The sequence below is a fragment of the Cherax quadricarinatus genome, chromosome 55, assembly GCF_038502225.1.
Source record: "Cherax quadricarinatus isolate ZL_2023a chromosome 55, ASM3850222v1, whole genome shotgun sequence".
NCBI classification, from domain to species: domain Eukaryota; kingdom Metazoa; phylum Arthropoda; class Malacostraca; order Decapoda; family Parastacidae; genus Cherax; species Cherax quadricarinatus.
The window spans coordinates 24,599,561-24,620,124 of NC_091346.1; the positions used below are offsets into that span (position 1 = coordinate 24,599,561).

General features: G+C 41.2%; 1 protein-coding gene across 5 annotated transcripts in view; it reads left to right on the top strand.

Annotated features, from left to right (window-relative positions):
• Window positions 1-548: 548 nt before the first annotated feature.
• LOC128698975 (uro-adherence factor A-like) overlaps window positions 549-20,564 on the top strand; it is a 51,145-nt gene continuing 31,129 nt past the window's right edge. Inside the window, exons 1-4 of one of the 5 annotated variants that reach the window (XM_070096939.1) lie at window positions 555-705; window positions 4,408-4,613; window positions 13,227-13,351; window positions 20,147-20,320. In XM_070096939.1, the coding sequence (XP_069953040.1) occupies window positions 13,229-13,351; window positions 20,147-20,320 (297 nt within the window). In that variant the 5' untranslated portion in view covers window positions 555-705; window positions 4,408-4,613; window positions 13,227-13,228. Of the gene's footprint in view, window positions 706-3,421; window positions 3,511-3,719; window positions 4,614-13,226; window positions 13,352-20,146; window positions 20,321-20,564 lie in introns of those variants that run through there. The other 4 variants (XM_070096938.1, XM_053791462.2, XM_070096940.1 and 1 more) reach the window with 4 other exon arrangements.

Below are 20,564 nucleotides of genomic sequence, written 5' to 3' on the forward strand. Positions count from 1 at the left end.
AACATCTTTTATTGAGACACCTTGACAGAGCATTAACGGAGTGAAACTTGTTTTGCAACGTATGTCTTTCCCTCAATTATATGAGCCAATCTGCTGTGCAGAAACACTGAATGAAGTCCAAGACTAGAGAATAATCAAATAACTATAAAAAGAATAATTCATAAGGCTCTATTACCTGTAACATAGAGGCCACGTGACAGATTTTTACTGGAATATTTTATCAAATATATATCTATATACAGGACATGTAGCGCCAGTGGTACCTTCTCTCAGCCCAGCACTCTCTGTAAGAGGAAGTCGCCAGGAGGATCAAGTGTACTCTAAGACTAACATTCGGAAAGCTCAACGAATGAGGAAAATATAAAAGCCTTGAAAAAACCTATTGCTCTATTACAAGAGGTAAAAAACAAGAGAGAAGGACCAATCAGGATGCTGTAAGCATTTCAGAGTTATTGTCATCAGCCAATGAGCGAAGTGAGGTTCAGATAGAAGTGGATCTTGTGTCACCAAGCTCTCTCCCTCTCTCCCTCAGGCCAGCACCTCCACCTTACATTATTTACACCACCTACTGTGTCTGTGTCTCTTGTGTCCCACCTGTGCTGCGCCGCTAAACTCTGCGCATGACTTTGTGAGCGATGAGTATTAGTAAAGAGCTCCGGTGCTCACATTAGTGGAGGTTACTTTGAGCTCTTGTTGTTACATTTGGTGAGTACTCTGTGTGTGTGTGTGTGTGTGTGTGTGTGTGTGTGTGTGTGTGTGTGTGTGTGTGTGTGTGTACTCACCTGATTGTACTCACCTAATTGTAGTTGCAGGGGTCGAGACTCAGCTCCTGGCCCCGTCTCTTCACTGACCGCTACTGGATCTTCCCTCTCCCTGCTCCATGAGCTTTATCATGTCTTAAAACTATGTATGGTTCCTGCCTCCACTACATCACTTGCTAGGCTATTCCACTTCCTAACAACTCTGTGACTGAAGAAATACTTCCTAACATCCCTTTGGCTCATCTGAGTCTTCAACTTCCAATTGTGACCCCTTGTTTCTGTGTCCCCTCTGTCCTCCAGTGTCGTCAGTCCGATTTCTCTTAACCTTTCTTTGTATGACATTCCCCTTAGCTCTGGAACTAACCTTGTCGCAAACCTTTGCACTTTCTCTTAATTTCTTGACGTGCTTGACTAGGTGTGGGTTCCAAACTGGTGTTGCGTACTGTGTGCGTGTGTGCGCGTGTGCGCGTGTGCGTGCGTGTGTGTGTGTGTGTGTGTGTGTGTGTGTGTGTGTGTGTGTGTGTGTGTGTGTGTGTGTTTGTGTGTGTGTGTGTGTGTGTTTGTGTGTGTGTGTGAATGTGTATGTTTGTGTGAATGTGTGTGTGTGTGTGTGTGTGTGTGAGATCACCAATCCTCATTTTTTCTCCAGTCTCGATATTCTCCATTTATAACACGAGAATGCCTTATTCGATAGGCTTCAAATTTTCAACGCTGGTGTACTGTAACTAGGGCAAGATTCGTACAATTAATGGCATGCGCAAGTGTCCTATAACCAGATTTGCAGAACCCACTCCAAGATTGCTGGAATGGGTCTGCTGCTTGACTTCAACGTTCAACAAAGGTGCCTCCTACTTCGATGTCAACAGAGAGTGAAGATGAAGTATGTAGGTGCACGTCTACCAAATTAATAGTGTAAAATAGGGTGAAATTTTTATTCCCATTAAATCACATCAATATATTTGAAACTACATCTTCTGAATGGCTTCAGTATATAATTGTTGGCGCATTTTACGAACAGGATAGTCCTCATAAAGGTTAGTTTGTGTGCGGGCAAATTTGGCACTATACTAATCATTATTACAACCATAACTAAGCGCAAATGAAACTTTGCCTTAATATCAGGTCGTGTAAGTTTTACTGTATCAATATTTATTATTAAAGAGATTGATTTCCGTAAAATAACTGGATAATATCGCTTTCGACCATAAGTCACCGTACTTCATTTTATTGTGTTATCCTACGATAAATCTACATAATGTATTTATGTGTCCAGAGCGTAAATAAAGCTTATTTTAACTTTAAATGCAATTAGTCTTATTTATGGAAAAGCTTTGATTTTTGAGGTGCCTGTGTAGGTTCCAATTTGCCTTTTTTACACGGAAGAAATTGTCAAAGTTGAAATACTGGTTTTCATGCAATAATTTCTGAGTGCCTCATCCGATTGACCTCAGCCCATCAATACTGATAGTTTGATAATGCATCTTCTGAGTAGCTTCACACTTAGTATTCTCGTGTACCACGGGATATTTGTCTCTCTGAGTAGGTAGTAGGTTTTAATTAGTTTTGGACTATATATGTAAAAATTTCTCATTTCTGAGACACTTGTTCAACATTTGGTTATTTCTATTGTAAAATGTTTCGCTACCCAAAGGAAAATGAAACTGAGGTAATCCAAAGGGGTGCATCAAGTCTGGTGCCTGTCTTCAGGAGAACAATCTATGATAAGAAAAAAACTAGGCCTGCAACAATAAGAATGAAAAACAAAAGGGAATCTGATCACGACGTAAAAAGTAAACTGACGAGGCATCGACAGGGATGAAACAATAAGGTCACATAGTTGAAAATTACACACCAAAATGAGCCACAAGGATATAATATTTCTTCACCAAAATAGCAGTAATGAAGTGAAGTGAAGTGAACCATGGCACGGTGGAAGCGGACTCTGAACAGCGGTACAAAAAATACGTATAACAGGGCTACTATACGTCAGTGAAGGATAATTAAAAGGCGGGGCCCATCACAAATTAAAACGGGTAATTAAAACGAACATACAGAAGACAATAAAAGATAGAGTGCGTCCAGGAGGAATGTAACCAGAACGAGGGGAAGGCACTTGGGAACTGAGTGCAGACGTTACTTACAGAGATGTCAGGTAACAGTTGTACAGCGTCAGGGTGGTGAAGTGCAACAGACCAGACAACGATGTAACAGAAACTATAAATAACAAGTAACTTAAGAAAATAATATAATTCCAGATAAATACTGCCAAGTGAAAGCAAAGGGAACGCAAGTGACGAAGATTAAAATAAACAAACGCAACGGTTATATTTACACACCTCTATGACTACTTATATTACTACTACTACTTCCACTACTAGTACTACCACCACCATCACTACTATTACTAATATTACTACTACTGCTGCTGCTGTTGTTGCATATATAAAACCACTATGGGTGTTGCTACTACTGATTCAGAATTATTCTAGTAACGTGCATTTTTTCTGTGTATTAGATCTACGTAGACGTATGCGTGCGTATGTACATGTTATGAACATATGTATGTACAAAGAAATGTATGTGAGTGCGCAGGCGCGTGAGGAGTGTGAGGGAGTGGTGGAGGGCGCAGGTGAAACGTGATGCTTCACCATCCAGTTCCTACCTCACCAGCAACCTGTGGTACACCGCTACTTTACCCGCACAGGCTGCCTAAAACACTTACCAAGATTAACATTGGCATAAGTATGAGGTAATGTGATGGAGACGATGCTAGTAATTATTTTGAATGATGTATCTTCGAAATTACGTCTGCAAAAATGCAGGAAGGTCGAAGGTGTCAAGGTGAGCTTCGTGACAGACGATCCGGGAAGGAGACGCTGGCAGACCGACCACGAGCAGGGAATCAAATCGTCCTGCTAGCCAGCATTTGATTGGTTCTTGTGTTCGGCTGGAAGCAAGTGTTGTTTTGAGACGAGTTTTACTAATCATCATCAGTGCTGCCGCTGTGCTTGCCGCGGGCAAATCACGATTTACTAGACACTGCTTCTCCTTGACTACGTCGTGTCAATTAGCGACAATGATTCTCTTGATATATTTTTTACTGGCTGTCATCTTCGTGTTGTTTTTTGGAGCACTGTACGTTTTCTACTTCCGGAACAGAATCAACCTAGAACAGAATTAACTAGAAGTGACAGACAAGTAAGGTGCCGTGGCCGTGTGCGTTTTGTGTCCAGAATGACAGTTTTGTCTAAGCGACCACCCAACACTACCCCTGTACCTAGGACCATCATTGATACAACATCCAATCGTTAATCTTCCAAACTTCGTTTGACTAAGATATATTAATAAAATTAAAGCCTAAAGTTGATCCAAAGACGCATTTTTCAAGTTACAATTAATCTTATGCCCTTTTCACATGTCTCTCTCTCTCACACACACACACACACACACACACACACACACGCAAAAGGATTCCATGTCTTAGCTTTGCTTTTGTGAAACGTACTGGTAAGCTATAGATCTTATGGAAGACTTCATATTTACTGCATGAACAAATAATATGGAAATCTGAGGCAAAAAAATACACTATTTAGTCAAGGAAAACACCAACGTCTGCTGTAAACCTAATACCAGCATCCTGTTCCAGTGAAAGAAGACTCAGACATTTCAAAAGCAGACAAAACTTATCAATGACTGACGGACACACCGACAAGTTACACATAAGCTGAATTAAAATTCCAGTAGATGAGATACAGTAACCAACTATCAGAAGAGACCGACCATAAACTAAGACTGAGGGTCACTGAGAGAGAGATGCTTGGAGACAGCCAATAGCTCTTCACCACAGGCTGGGTAAGTTTATTAACAAAATAACTTTCTCTTCTGTGTGTCTCAGCAATAATTTACTATTAATAATGGAATAACCGACAAAATGTGAAGTAAATGGACACATGCGACAAAAGCTCCTGCAAAGCGAAACGTTGCCACAATAAAATGTCACATTACTTGCATCTGTGTCCATATACCTCTCAATAATTTACTAGTTACAAACAAATGTATGGAAGAGACACTTATGGAATGTTAGGTAAACTAACGTTGCACAATTCTCTCTTTTATACATTAATTTACTTGAAAATTAGACACATGTGCAACATCTGGTTATCTTTATTGTAGACGTTTCGCCATGCAGTGGCTTTATCAAAACAAATTCAAGGACATAACTGGAAGACAGAACTGTATACAAAAGATGAGGTAATCTGGCACTCAGTCTTCGAGTTGGTGAAGAGCACCGTAGTCATGAAGAATCTTCAATTAACGTTGAATCTTCAGATTCTTCAAGCTACGGTGTTCTTCACTAACTCCAAGGCTGAAGGACTGATTACCTCATCTTTTGTATATAGTTCTACTGTCTTCCAGTTGTGTCCTTCAACTTGTATTGATAAAACCACTGGATGGCGAAATGTCTACAATAAAGATACCCAGATGTTGCACATGTCTAATTTTCATCTTGTCGGTATTGTATACCATTCAAGTATAATAATTTACTTACTGAAACAGGCTTCCAGTGCTGAATGACCCTCAAGGGGTTTAAGCGATGTTCTCGAATATTACTAAACAGAATCCAGTCCAGTACAGAAAATTCTGCTTTGAATTATAACATCTTTCATGTTTATATTTGCTTAATTTACTCAGTAAATATTTCATGAATAATTAGCATTTCGTAAGGAAGGGTATTGCAATTTAAAAACTAGAATATAGTGAATTTTGTGTTAATTGATGTTAGGGGGTAAATTTGGATTATAGCTATAATGTCAACAGCAAGGTGCTCCCTGCGTCAAGAACCACAAATGTGTGGTAAGGTGAAGAAACTTTTTTTTGTAAATAGGCTTGAACTGATTTGACTAGTAATTTATATGCCAAGTTTCAGACAAATCGGTCAATTCGTACTTTGGGTAATGCTACTATTTATACAGTCCAGGTACTGGTCACACTCACCTTCATGTATCTACCTGCAACCTTTTTTCACACATGTTGTATACATAGCTAGAAGGATATATACACCAAGAGGAGTATATTTCTCAGTGTAAAACACAGGATTTTCTTTAATTCTTATCTTCAGCCTTACTGACCCACGTACAGTTGCTAAGTTTCAAATCTAACAAACTTTATGAACTATCTATACATTAAATTATTTATATAAGAACATTTATAAAAGTTTGAAATAGTAAAACAAATAAGAGTTGTAACTGGAACAGCTGAGTGATAGTAATGCTCATCAAGTAGGTATCTTAATATTCCAGTTTAGTTTAGAGCTACTGACTGCACATTTCTCGTTATAAATGTACACTAACATGAAAAATACAAGAAAACAGCATTTATAGTATAATTTCTTTCACTACACCTCTGCAGATAACTTAATCGTGTCTTTACGCTTCAGGATACGAGTTTTACAAGGTTCCAGTATGATATCTTTTATTACCAGAGCAAAATAAGGGTATACATTTATCCTTCGCGACCTGCACAATATAGTGTTGGAAAAACTTTATTCTTTAAATTTCAAGGTCTAGACCTGATTATGATGCACCACCTCCCACAAGAGTCCACTGACACCCACGAGACTCTTATGCATCTCGCTAGCCAGAAAACTGGAATCTGGTTGTTAAACAATCTTTCAGTTATCAGACATGCACTCTAAGCACTATGAAGCCTGCTTCATGTTGTTCATTAATGCTCATATTACAATTTTTAAAGCAATTCCGTGATGTAACAGCATAAGCAGATGACACATTCCTGCTTAGTGGACAACGCTGTTGTGGATTATTCTTGTGCAGATTTTCATTTAAGTATTTATTTGTGAGTGAACAGTTAATGTGATTTTGTGTGTTGTTGTAGAGGTTACACACAATCAAGACAAATATTAATGGACCGCAGAAATCAACCGCCAAGGCTGGGAATATGAGCATGTTGGCAACTGTGTGCTAAGATCTTTATTATCAGTGTGGCTTCTTGTCACGTAATTAAGTGCATGTAACATTTTGCGTAACCAATTTATACGTACAGCGTTACAGATATGAAACTTGTATTGGTTAATAAAGGTAAACTGAATAAGGTTAACATAAATATTCTTGAGGTATATATAATTATTTATTACTCTTTTATGAACGCTTAATATTTTTATATGACGATGTATGAAATATTGCCCTCTTGCTGTTGTAATTTTGATATTTATTTAGACGGCAAACCAGTTAATTATTACATAATATGGAGTAACAAATAGGTAGCTAAAATCACTATGTGGAAAAGGACACTTGCGTACAGTTCAAGATATTAAGGGAAACGTTTCGCCACGAGTGGCTTCATCAGTCCTAATACAGAGTAGCATGATGAAATTAAGACACGTGCAGTATGTTTATGTTTATGTAGGTTTGGGTCCTGGCCCGGGTCTTCTCCATGTGGTGACCCGGCAGTGGCTTCTGAAGTGTCGGAATTGGTACAAGTGATGTACCGTTTACAGCCCTACGACAGGGGCACAGTGAGCATTCATGTCAAGGGAAGTACAGTTTACAGTCCTATGGAAGGGGCAGCCCAATGACTAGGGCACGGTGAGTCTTCTGCAGGTCAAGTGGAGTACCACTTACAACCCTATGGCGGGGGCAGCCGTATGACAAGCAAAAGTGAGGTGAGGTGGGAAGTACGTCAAATGGCAGAAAATGTTGGACAGATATATCAGCGAGAGAGATTGGATTTCAGCAGGACGTGTCTAGCATGAGCCAGTAGCCTGCAGCACAGCTTCTCCAATCTCACACTGTGTTCACGTAACGGGGGATCCTAATACAGATAACAATCTTTTAGTCAAAATTTGAAAGCTTCCACACTTCATGGAATAGTGTCAATTGTGCTAATTAAGGCAGCTTCCGGCAACTTTCGCCTCTGTCAGTCATTTCATGGATGACTAGTTGTGCTTCGTTAAACTTAATATGTCCCCACATTTATTTCTGCGTTTCACACAGGCGTTTTTTTGGTCATCCTGTCTGCAGGCGTTTGTGTTTCAGAAGTCTGATACTTAATGACCTAGAAGTTTCTTCCACATACTTTTTGTCACATCCACCACACGGAATTATGTATACCCCTGCGCTGGTCGAAGGTTCATTCTTGGGTTTCTGCACCAAGCCTTTAATTAAAGAGGAAAAGTTGGTGGGTTTGGTTGTTAAACAGCTTGGCCAAATTAGACGCCACATTGTTGACCGACAAAACGGTGAATCTGGTGGTTACTTAAGCTGATAAGTTGTTCACTCCGTAGAATATTTTTGTAGTCCGTTTCCACACTATATGGGGGAACTGTAGTGAACTGAAAGCACGAGTGACGTACGTGCATTCACCCTCTAAATATTGGGGACAAGCTTCCTCTTCCAGTGTGTCTGTATCACCATACCATTTAGAACCTGAAATTACTATGTTTAGGGATGTGGGTTACTCACAAAATGAAATCGTTATCAAGTCTGCACGAACTGGCTTTTAACTAGATGACTCTTGCCGTTTATTGCAATATCCCACTACAAAAGGAGAAAATCATTAACAGATTTTTCATATATCCTGAGTATGAATTAATAGAAATATAAAGGTCGGTAATATCAATCTTACAGGCGGCAGCCTCAGCTAGCAGTGACGTCACATACATGCAGGAGAACTGTACGAATTAATAATCTAATTATTTTTATTTAGATAAAACACGGCTTCTAAAAGACCCTATACAATGAAATGAAAGAAAATGAACGAAATTCATTCGATTTCAGCTGAAAAAGTCGTTGGTACAATATTATTGCATTCACAATAATCAATGCTGAACCTGTAGGGGCAACACAGCACTTGAGAAACGCGATACAATCAGTTTTAAAGAAATACCAAGCGCAAACATTCTTTGCAAATAAAACGTTATGCTTTTATTTTGGTTTTACAAACCGCAACTTAATCGAGATTTAATATACTGTATATGGTGGCCCGGTAGCCTGGTGGCTAAAGCTCCCGCTTCACACACGGAGGGCCCGGGTTCGATTCCCGGCGGGTGGAAATATTTCGACACGTTTCCTTACACCTGTTGTCCTGTTCACCTAGCAGCAAATAGGTACCTGGGTGTTAGTCGACTGGTGTGGGTCGCATCCTGGGGGACAAGATTAAGGACCCCAATGGAAATAAGTTAGACAGTCCTCGATGACGCACTGACTTTCTTGGGTTATCCTGGGTGGCTAACCCTCCGGGGTTAAAAATCCGAACGAAATCTTATCTTATCTTATCTTATGCACTCCATGTAACAATAAATTAAGTCTGACTCCCCATACGTAAATTCATACAATTTTTAAAGCGTACTCAAGTCAACAAATGGCTAACTAACACTTGTCTTACCTTACTGTCAACAGAGAATTCTCGGCGCGTTCTCCTATACAATAATTTATTTCTCAGATTTACTTAAATATTATAAATGCGCATAAATTACTCAAATCTGGTAATTATGCATACTTTAACCAATAAATAACGAGAGCATGGGTCAAATATAGACATCAGTTCGTATTTAAGACAAATTCACATTGCTGCAAAATATTTACTAAGTCGAGAGCACAGGATGAATTGCACTACGAGGCTTCGTCTCATGTTTCATAGGCAGACTGAAGAAAAACATACATATATATACATTTATAAGCATTAAGGTAACAGTAAACAGGTGATATCACATTATGCACATTATCAAGGACCTTGATAATGTGCATATTGAATTTCCAGGTGCTTTCGTGATTTCTCACGAAAGAGCTTTTTTTCATAGTGGTTGTTTTGCATATTGTGATATCGCCTGTTTACTTTGATCTTATCGCATATATATATATATATATATATATATATATATATATATATATATATATATATATATATATATATATATATATATATATATATATATATATATATATATATATATATATATATATATATATATATATATATATATATATATATATATATATATATATATATATATATATATATATATATATATATATATATATATATATATATATATATATATATATATATATATATATATATATATGGTATAAAATACCGACAGGTTGTTAGGTAAGACACATATGCAACAGTTAGGTATCTTTATTTTGAAACGTTTCGCCTACACAGTATATATATATATAATATATATATATATATATATATATATATATATATATATATATATATATATATATATATATATATATATATATATATATATATATATATATATATATACACACACACATTGGAACCTCTGGTCACGACCATAATTCGTTCCAAAATTGCGACCCGATTTGGTCGTGACCCGAACCTAATTTCCCCATTGGATTGTATGTAAATACGATTAATCCGTTCCAGAACCCTTCGAACTGTATGTATATATTTTTTTAAGATTTTTAGGCACAAAAATAGTTAATTATACCACAGAATGCACAGTGTAACAGTAAACTTAATGTAAAAACCTTGAATAACACCGAGAAAACCTTGAACAACAGAGAAAACTAACATTGCATGAGTCCGTTAAAGACCCCTATAAACCGTTTGCTGTAAACAGTTTTTTTTTTAAGAGTTTCAAGGACAGAAAAAAATAATCAAAGTTTGAAAAATCCTTAATTATACAAAATAATGCGCAGTTTAATAAAGAAAAAACCTTAAATAGCAGAGAAAAAACATACCGTAAACAACCAAGAAAACATGATGAATTAAAAAACACACGAAATACAACACAAGGAGTTCACAGTGAATGAGCTCGTGTCTGGCCGAGACCGACTACAAGGCGATGGTCTTTGTTAGGTGTCCATAAACAACAGGAAGTGGGAAAAATTGGCGTGTGGAAAAAAAAAAATAGTGCAGACTGTGAAAATTGGCGCGGCTGTGCTTGTTCGGTACCCGATTATGTCTTTCGTGACTAGATGCAAAAATTTGGCGAATTTTTTGGTCGTGAGCCGATTTGTTCGTGTTTGGAAGCGTTCGTGACCAGAGGTTTCACTTCGCTGAGTCACATCATGAAAAAGACCCTAGCTGCAACTACACCGGCGAATTAAATCAAATCCTAGTTACACATAACATATATTGTTAACAGAGGAGGATGTTCAAGCAGCTGATAATGGTCCAATACCACACATATTGGTCACAGCAGATATTGGTAACAAGAATGAATAATGGGCACATACAAGAGACAATGGTAACTGAATTGGGAATAGTCATACTAAACAGATAAATCGTACCAACCAGACGTTGGTCACGAAATCAAGATATGTTCATATATAACTGATATTGGTCATACAATAAGAGACATGATCTAACAAAAGTATTGGTCATACAAACTAGTAGTAATCGTTCAAAAGACAAGAAAATTAGGATCAAAACCTACAGTAGAAGGAATTGTGTATGAAACGCTGAAAGTTCAATCCTTTGTAAGGGACACCTAACTCTTCTGACCTCTCAGACGAAGCTGGAGACCCAGCTGTAGCGCCCTATAATAATAGCAGCAGCAGCAGCAGCAGCAGCAGCAGCAGCAGCAGCAGCAGCAGCAGCAGCAGCAGCAGCAGCAGCAGTAGTAGTAGTAGTAGTAGTAGTAGTAGTAGTAGTAGTAGTAGTAGTAGTAGTAGTAGTAGTAGTAGTAGTAGTAGTAGTAATAAAAGATACACCAATATTAGAGCCCAATATTAGAGCCCAATATTAGAGCCCACAGCATGCGTACGTTATAAGATACTGGTCAGGAGAAATATTAACTACGGCTTACTGTATGACTTGTATAACTGATATAGACAGATCCTACAGACTTTCTAGTTTCGTCGATATATCACACAGAACGGAGAGCATTTCCAGTACTGGTAGAGGTTAGTCTTGAGATATAATTTGATGATATTCTTTTTACAACAGAAGACGCACGGTTGACGAATACCTTGTTGAAAACTGTTACAACAGAAGACGCCCAGCTGGTATCCACAATGCTGAAACAGAGATATAAATTAATGCTGAATGACCCTTATCTAAATGATGAATGATCCTTACATAAGTTTGACCTTTATCTAAATTAATGATGATGAATGACTCTTACATTAGTAAATGATGCTGAATGACTCTTGCCCAAGTTGATGATCCATTACAGTTTACCTGGAGAGAGTTCCGGAGGTCAACGCCCCCGCGGCCCGGTCTGTGACCAGGCCTCCTGGTGGATCAGAGCCTGATCAACCAGGCTGTTGCTGCTGGCTGCACGCAAACCAACGTACGAGCCACAGCCCGGCTGGTCAGGAACCGAGTTGCATCTAGTATTGAAATGATAACTGTTACTATGACAGTGGGGAAAAACTGTAAATTGTGAGGAACTGTTATCTATGATAGGAATGGGGAAGAGGAACCGGTACCTATGGCAGAAGGGGAAGAAGCTGTTACCTATGGTAGGAGTAGGGAGAAGCCTCAAAGCTATTACTTATGGTACGAGGGAGTAGATGATGTTACCAAGTACTTGGTTGTTCTGGAACCTGCGTCCTTCCTGTGGAAAATTTTGGATTTTCCTAAATTCAGCATATATAAATTTGAATAATACAGTGTGTAATAAAATATGATGCTGATTTGACCCTTTCGAAAAATTTCGAGTGAGGGGGATGTAGAACAGCCAGTAGTGACGCCAGAGAGGAGACGCCACTTGTAATTTGTGGGCAATGGTTGTCGTGGAAAATTCAGCTAATAATCGAGCGTCTTCGTAGCTAAATTGTGGTTTTTCGGCTTGAAATTGTAATAGGAACCTGTGTTAATGTTCCCATGCTGAAGAACTGGGACAGGAAATTTGTGGGACCACAAGAATTACATGTGGATGACGGAAGATAAGGGATACGACCATCACTCACAGGGAAGTGCCCCGTTAGTCCTTGCATTTAGATCTCGCTGGCCAGTGTAGGGTCAAGGTGTCAGGCCAGTGTTGTGATGTCATCCATCTACAGTAATTAAATAGTAAGTGGTAATATAAATTTCTCTTGTGTACCCAGAAAGCCTAATCTTATACAAATCCAAAATTTTAATTTACCCGAGCAGCTGGTTTTAATATTGCAATTATTAATTTAATGTCAGGTCTAGCTTTTAGTGAGAGTGGTGAAGAAGTGGGCATCGAGGGAGTTAGATTTCGGCGACCTACTGTGACTTAAGTCCCACTTATCTCTCCCAGATTAATTGCTCGGGTAATACCCTGTAAACCTCATGCGGGTAATTTACTCGCATAATAATAATTCACAAAACTTCTGTCACTATTATCGGCAGTACGCCAATCGAATCCAACCTTTAATGAAGCAATAGTATAAAGAATTAGGCAATAAAGAAAAAAAAATCACTTGTGTTTGTGCAAGTATAAAATATTTAAATATTAGAGTGCATAGCTTCATTAATGTTTGATTTGTGTTTGTGCAGGAATGGACTCGAGGTCGGGGCGGTGCTGGGTGTGCGACGCTACGGGCAGACTCTGGTGCTCTGCCTGCAGATTTGCTCTCTATTGCTCCCTCGCTTGCCAGAAGAAAGATCGACTCAGACACCTGGTCAGTACCACCATTCACTACTAACATTCATACACAATACATCAGACTCAAAACACCTGGTTAGTACCAACAACATTCTGTATGTCAGTGCTCGTCTATAGCCTACTGCAGTGCTCATCTTTTCTTGTTTTTAATCAATAGCTTTGAAAAATGATTTGACTGATGTGAGAATGTTTGGGTTTGCGAAGAGCCTGCATAGCATAGGCTAGTAGGCTTGCTGCATCCTACATTGCAATGCTTTTTCTACCAACCACACTGAGTTCATTTCACTATTACGCCCAAATTGGAGAGGAAACTTGAGATATTTCAGTTCATAATTGACCATTATCAAGTTACGACAAGGTTAACACAGTTGTTCTGGCCACGGTATTGTAACTTGTATTCTTTATAATTAATACATTAATTACTAAGGCAAGTTTTTTAATACGGTGTAGGTGGTTTCAGTAAACTTAGATTTTTCACTTTAGTAAACGTAAGAAATTAAGTGACCTGCCACTCAGTGGTGGAGTATTCGGTTCGTAAAAAGATCAGAGTTAGATTTCCTGACTGAGGGACGCATGAGTTTCTCCTTTCACATGCTGCCCCGTTCACCTAGTGGTAAATATCTATCAAGGTGTTGTGCAGCCATTGTGGGTAACGTCAAAGTGGCAGTATTCCTTTAATAAGTCTGGGCTTGGTAATCAGCTGAGGTAGGGTAACAACTATGAGCCAATAAATTAAGCTGTGTAACTAAACTGTTTTTAATAAGATGAGTTGCACTCTCAAACTCGCCAGTCTGAGAGGCATTTCGCTCCCATGTGCCTTGCTATACAGCGTTGTAATACATTGATCGTAGTGTAGGGGTGTAGTTGTGAAGTATCGTAGTGATGCAGGAGTACAGTTGTGTAAGTACTGTCGTGGTGCAGTACAGTTGTGTAAGTACTGTCGTGGTGCAGTACAGATATGTAAGTACTGTCGTGGTGCAGGGGTACAGTTGTGGAAGTACCGTCGTGGTGCAGGGGTATAGTTGTGTAAGTACCGTCGTGGTGCAGGGGTATAGTTGTGAAGTACCGTCGTGATGCAGGAGTACAGTTGTGAAGTACCGTCGTGATGCAGGGGTACATTTGTGAAAGTGCCGTCGTGGTGCAGGGGTACAGCTGTAAAAGTACCGTCGTGATGCAGGGGTACAGTTGTTGAAGTACCGTCGTGGTGCAAGGGTACATTTGTGGAAATGCCGTCGTGGTGCAGGGGGTACAGTAGTGGAAGTACCGTCGTGATGCAGGGGTACATTTGTGGAAGTACCGTCGTGGTGCAGGGGTACAGCTGTGAAAATACCGTCGTGGTGCAGGGGTACATTTGTGGAAGTACCGTCGTGGTGCAGGGGTACATTTGTGGAAGTGCCATCGTGGTGCAGGGATACATTTGTGGCAGTACCGTCGTGGTGCAGGGGTACATTTGTGGAAGTACCGTCGTGGTGCAGGGGTACAGCTGTGAAAGTACCGTCGTGGTGCAGGGGTACATTTGTGGAAGTACCATCGTGGTGCAGGGGTACATTTGTGGAAGTACAGTCGTGATGCAGGGGTACATTTGTGGAAGTACTGTCGTGATGCAGGGGTACATTTGTGGAAGTACCGTCGTGGTGCAGGGGTACAGTAGTGGAAGTACCCTCCTGATACAGGGGTACATTTGTGTAAGTGCCGTCGTGGTACAGGGGTACAGTAGTGGAAGTACCGTCGTGGTGCAGGGGTACAGTAGTGGAAGTACCGTCGTGGTGCAGGGGTACAGTAGTGGAAGTACCGTCGTGATGCAGGGGTACATTTGTGGAAGTACCGTCGTGACGCAAGGGTACTTTTGTGGAAGTACCGTCGTGATACAGGGGTACAGTAGTGGAAGTACTGTCGTGGTGCAGAGGTACATTTGTGGGAGTACCGTCGTGATGCAGGGGTACATTTGTGGAAGTACCGTCGTGATGCAGGGGTACATTTGTGGAAGTACCGTCGTGATGCAGGGGTACATTTGTGGAAGTACCGTCGTGATGCTGGGGTACATTTGTGGAAGTACCGTCGTGATGCTGGGGTACATTTGTGGAAGTACCGTCGTGACGCAAGGGTACTTTTGTGGAAGTACCGTCGTGATACAGGGGTACAGTAGTGGAAGTACTGTCGTGGTGCAGAGGTACATTTGTGGGAGTACCGTCGTGATGCAGGGGTACATTTGTGGAAGTACCGTCGTGATGCTGGGGTACATTTGTGGAAGTACCGTCGTGATGCTGGGGTACATTTGTGGAAGTGCCGTCGTGTTGCAGGGGTACAGTAGTAAAATACAGTCGTGATGCAGGGGTACAGTAGTGGAAGTACCGTCGTGATGCAGGGGTACAGTAGTGGAAATACCGTCGTGATGCAGGGGTACAGTAGTGGAAGTACCGTGGTGATGCAGGGGTACGTAGTGGAAGTACCTTCGTGATGCAGGGGTACATTTGTGGGAGTACCGTCGTGATGCAGGGGTACATTTGTGGGAGTACCGTCGTGATGCTGGGGTACATTTGTGGAAGTACCGTCGTGATACGGGGGTACAGTAGTGGAAGTACCGTCCTGGTGCAGGGGTACATATGTGGGAGTACCGTCGTGATGCAGGGGTACATTTGTGAAAGTACCGTCGTGATGCTGGGGTACATTTGTGGAAGTACCGTCGTGATGGAGGGGTACAGTAGTGGAAGTACCGTCGTGATGCAGGGGTACAGTAGTGGAAATACCGTCGTGATGCAGGGGTACAGTAGTGGAAGTACCGTGGTGATGCAGGGGTACAGTAGTTGAAGTACCGTCGTGATGCAGGGGTACAGTAGTGGAAGTGCCGTCGTGATGCAGGGATACAGTAGTGGCAGTACCGTCGTGATGCAGGGGTACAGTAGTGGAAGTACCGTCGTGTTGCAGGGGTATAGTAGTGGAAGTACCGTGGTGATGCAGGGGTACAGTAGTGGAAGTACCGTAGTGATGCAGGGATACAGTAGTGGAAGTACCGTCGTGTTGCAGGGGTACAGTAGTGGAAGTACCGTCGTGATGCAGGGGTACAGTAGCGGAGGTACCGTCGTGATGCAGGGGTACATTTGTGGCAGTACCGTCGTGTTGCAGGGGTACAGTAGTGGAAGTACCGTTGTGATGCAGGGGTACAGTAGTAGAAGTACCGTCGTGATGCAGGGGTACAGTAGTGGCAGCACCGTCGTGGTGCAGGGGTACAGTAGTGGAAGTACCGTCGTGATGCAGGGGTGCAGTAGTGGAAGTACCATCGTGATGCAGGGGTACAGTAGTGGAAGTACCGTCGTGATGCCGGGGTGCAGTAGTGGAAGTACCGTCGTGATGCAGGGGTACATTTGTGGCAGTACCGTCGTGGTGCAGGGGTACATTTGTGAAAGTACCGTCGTGATGCTGGGGTACATTTGTGGAAGTACCGTCGTGATGGAGGGGTACAGTAGTGGAAGTACCGTCGTGATGCAGGGGTACAGTAGTGGAAATACCGTCGTGATGCAGGGGTACAGTAGTGGAAGTACCGTGGTGATGCAGGGGTACAGTAGTTGAAGTACCGTCGTGATGCAGGGGTACAGTAGTGGAAGTGCCGTCGTGATGCAGGGATACAGTAGTGGCAGTTCCGTCGTGATGCAGGGGTACAGTAGTGGAAGTACCGTCGTGTTGCAGGGGTACAGTAGTGGAAGTACCGTGGTGATGCAGGGGTACAGTAGTGGAAGTACCGTAGTGATGCAGGGATACAGTAGTGGAAGTACCGTCGTGTTGCAGGGGTACAGTAGTGGAAGTACCGTCGTGATGCAGGGGTACAGTAGCGGAGGTACCGTCGTGATGCAGGGGTACATTTGTGGCAGTACCGTCGTGTTGCAGGGGTACAGTAGTGGAAGTACCGTTGTGATGCAGGGGTACAGTAGTAGAAGTACCGTCGTGATGCAGGGGTACAGTAGTGGCAGCACCGTCGTGGTGCAGGGGTACAGTAGTGGAAGTACCGTCGTGATGCAGGGGTGCAGTAGTGGAAGTACCATCGTGATGCAGGGGTACAGTAGTGGAAGTACCGTCGTGATGCCGGGGTGCAGTAGTGGAAGTACCGTCGTGATGCAGGGGTACATTTGTGGCAGTACCGTCGTGGTGCAGGGGTACAGTAGTGGAAGTACCGTCGTGATGCAGGGGTACATGTGTGGCAGTACCGTCGTGGTGCAGGGGTACAGCAGTAGAAGTACAGTCGTAATGCAGGGGTACAGTAGTGGCAGCACCGTCGTGGTGCAAGGGTACAGTTGTAGGAATACCATCACACACACACATCCGTCCGCCAGCCCAACACACTTCTCATAATATTTCTTTAATTTTATTTTCGTGTTTCTTTGTATGAGAATATATTCACAGTGAAGTGCCAAACCTGTAGGGGGTCATACAGAGCCTGGGGAACTAGAGGTAATTTGCTTTGATCCGGGAAAGGGGAGTGTGGGTTCAAATCCTTGGATCAAGAGCCTTTCACCGGCTTAAGGTTCCCTTGCTTTTATAAAGGGTGGAAGAGAATAAAGATGATAGGCTTAACATCAGTCGTCACGGAGCTGCTGGAGCTTAGTAGCCGAGCTTAACAGACTAAGCTGTCAGGCTTCAGTCTTTCAAGCTGCAGGTAACCTAAGGAATAATCATACAGGCCTTTCTTGCATGCATAGAATATGATTATTCTTACAATCATGGGGGAGCGCTAACCTCGTAGGATTATACAGAGCTTGTGGAGCTGTGATGGAAGGTATTCAGGCTTAATTCAGGGAACTAGAGCCCAGATCCAGTTCCCTAGATCAAGAGCCCCTCACCAGCGTCGAGAAACCTCCCTTGAGGGGCATTGAATATAAAGCAGAAAATTTAACTTGGAAATCACTTACAATACAAAAAATATATACTTCTATCTGTTGCAAAAATTGAAATATACAGGTTTTTAGATTTTTTTTTCAGAACTTTACATTTAAAAGTAAACAAACAAGTGTATTTATATTGTTGTAATGACTGAGAAGAGGTTAACTTGTAGATAACATACAGCACCAGGAGAATGGCAGGCAATCAGGTTTACTCCAATAAAAGGGATAGTAGCATTAATTCCTTGAATCAAGAGCCCCTCATCAGCATCGAGACACCCCACTCTAGGTGGGTGGGTGTTGAGAAGTAACAACTAGGAGCACCTAACACTCAGTGTTGCTGCTTTCATCTTTCCTCTCTTCCTATCTCCAAGTAGCCCATGTCACGATCTTTTTTTTTTTTTTTACTATTCACAAGCCGCTGTTATCCTGTCGTAGGGGAAGCGGTATACCTGTAGGCAATGGTGGACCTATATTTTTTGGGACTTGAAGTTTGAACTGTTATGGGGCCCCTTTGCAACCAGCAACGGCTAACCTACACGATACTTTAATAACCTTTTGATTTTGATTTTAAGTATTATTTTGTACTAAATTACACTATATTATTAATATTTTTAAAAACCCTTCTCATACAGTAATATTGATTAGAGTGGCTTCTGGGGCCCCTCCGGGATTAGGGACCCTGAAGCTTAAACTTCATTAGTTTCATAGTAGATCTGTCCCTACCTGTAGGGGTCATTATTATTATTATTATAATCATAACCAAGAGCTAAACCCGTAAGTCATACAGCGTGCATGTTGAAAAGACATACTGATAAATAAGACACATGTCTTACACCAGTTTCATATTCAGGAATGTTTCTTATTGAAACTGGGCAGTGTATCTCTCACCACCAGTCAAGAAGACTTCAGTCCTTTATGGGGATTAAAATAAACTCTCGGCATTTACAGTGAGAGAAACACAACTCTCGGTGTATATAACCTTTTCTAGGTCCTTGGATTATTATCATGGGGAGCGATGAACCCGCAGGGATTATGTAGCGCTTGTGGGGGGGGGGGGGATGTAAGGCATTCCGGCTTAATTCAGGGAATTGGAGCACATATCCAGTTCCTAGGTCAAGAGCCCCTCACCAACATCAAGGAACCTAGTTCCTTGGAATTACCTGTTTGACGCTATAGGAGCAGTGCTATGCTCCTGGTCCTGTCGTCATTTAACTTGTTTATTCTATAATTGTTTAAATTTCCAGTGGTTATAGCGCTTGCTAATTCCTCTCGCAATTTATTCCATTCTTCTGCGACACTGTTTGTAAAAAAGAAATTCCCAATATTCCTTCTACTCCATTTTTTTTTCAATTTATATGTGGCTTCTTATCCTTGTTAGAAGAATTAAAAACTTTTTATCTATTTTTTTCACATTCTTTTATAACCTTCAGTGATATCGTATCACTTTTCTTCCTACCAGCCAGCGTAGTCATTATTTTTTTCAACATTTCATCATAATTCATATTTTTTTTTCGCTTTGGGATCTATTTCACAGCTCTTTGGTCTTTTTCTACAAGATCCACAATATTTTAATGTGGACACCACACAGCCTAATACAAGTTGTAAACGACTTTTTCAATATCTCTCCATCCATATATTTGAAAGGTATTTAATAGTTAGCTAGTGTAGCACATGATTTTTTCAGTTACACTTATATGATCTGGTGAGAATTAGGTGTTATTAATAATATCTTCTAGATGCTTTTTGTGTACTAGGACTCGTTGTTTTGGGGCGGGAGGATTGATCCGTGGACGTCTGTGATGAGATACCCGACCCTCACCGCTAAGCTGTGGCTGGCTGTTAGCGGATGGAGGATCAAGCCTCCGCCACTTCTTACACTGAATGATCTACACGAGTTTAGCACTTCGCATAATTAAATTAACTTCATTGTGTACCAGGACGAGTGTGTGAACAGCAGCAGGAGGCGTGTGTGTTGCAACTACTGCGGGAGGGAAGAAGCCCTGGGAGGTGTGCCCTGCCCTGAGTGTGTCGTCGCCACTTACTGCACAGACTCCTGCAGGAAGATCGACGCAAAAAACCACAGGTCTGTCTGTCTCCAAGCCAAACAAAAGGTGAGAGTCAACTCAACCTGATATACTAACAAACGTAGTGGTCTAGTCATTTGTTATCAGGCATAATGTTATAATTAGGCTGGTAAAGAGGGCTCTAGTTTGTGCCACATGTGTAGCATAACAGTTTTACATATTACAGTATATAGTTATAATGTAACAGAGAAAATAAGATTTTAGAGTACCTTGATTATTTTTCAAGGCCAGGGAAAATAACAGAGTAATTCTGCAAGCTTGTGGGTAGGCT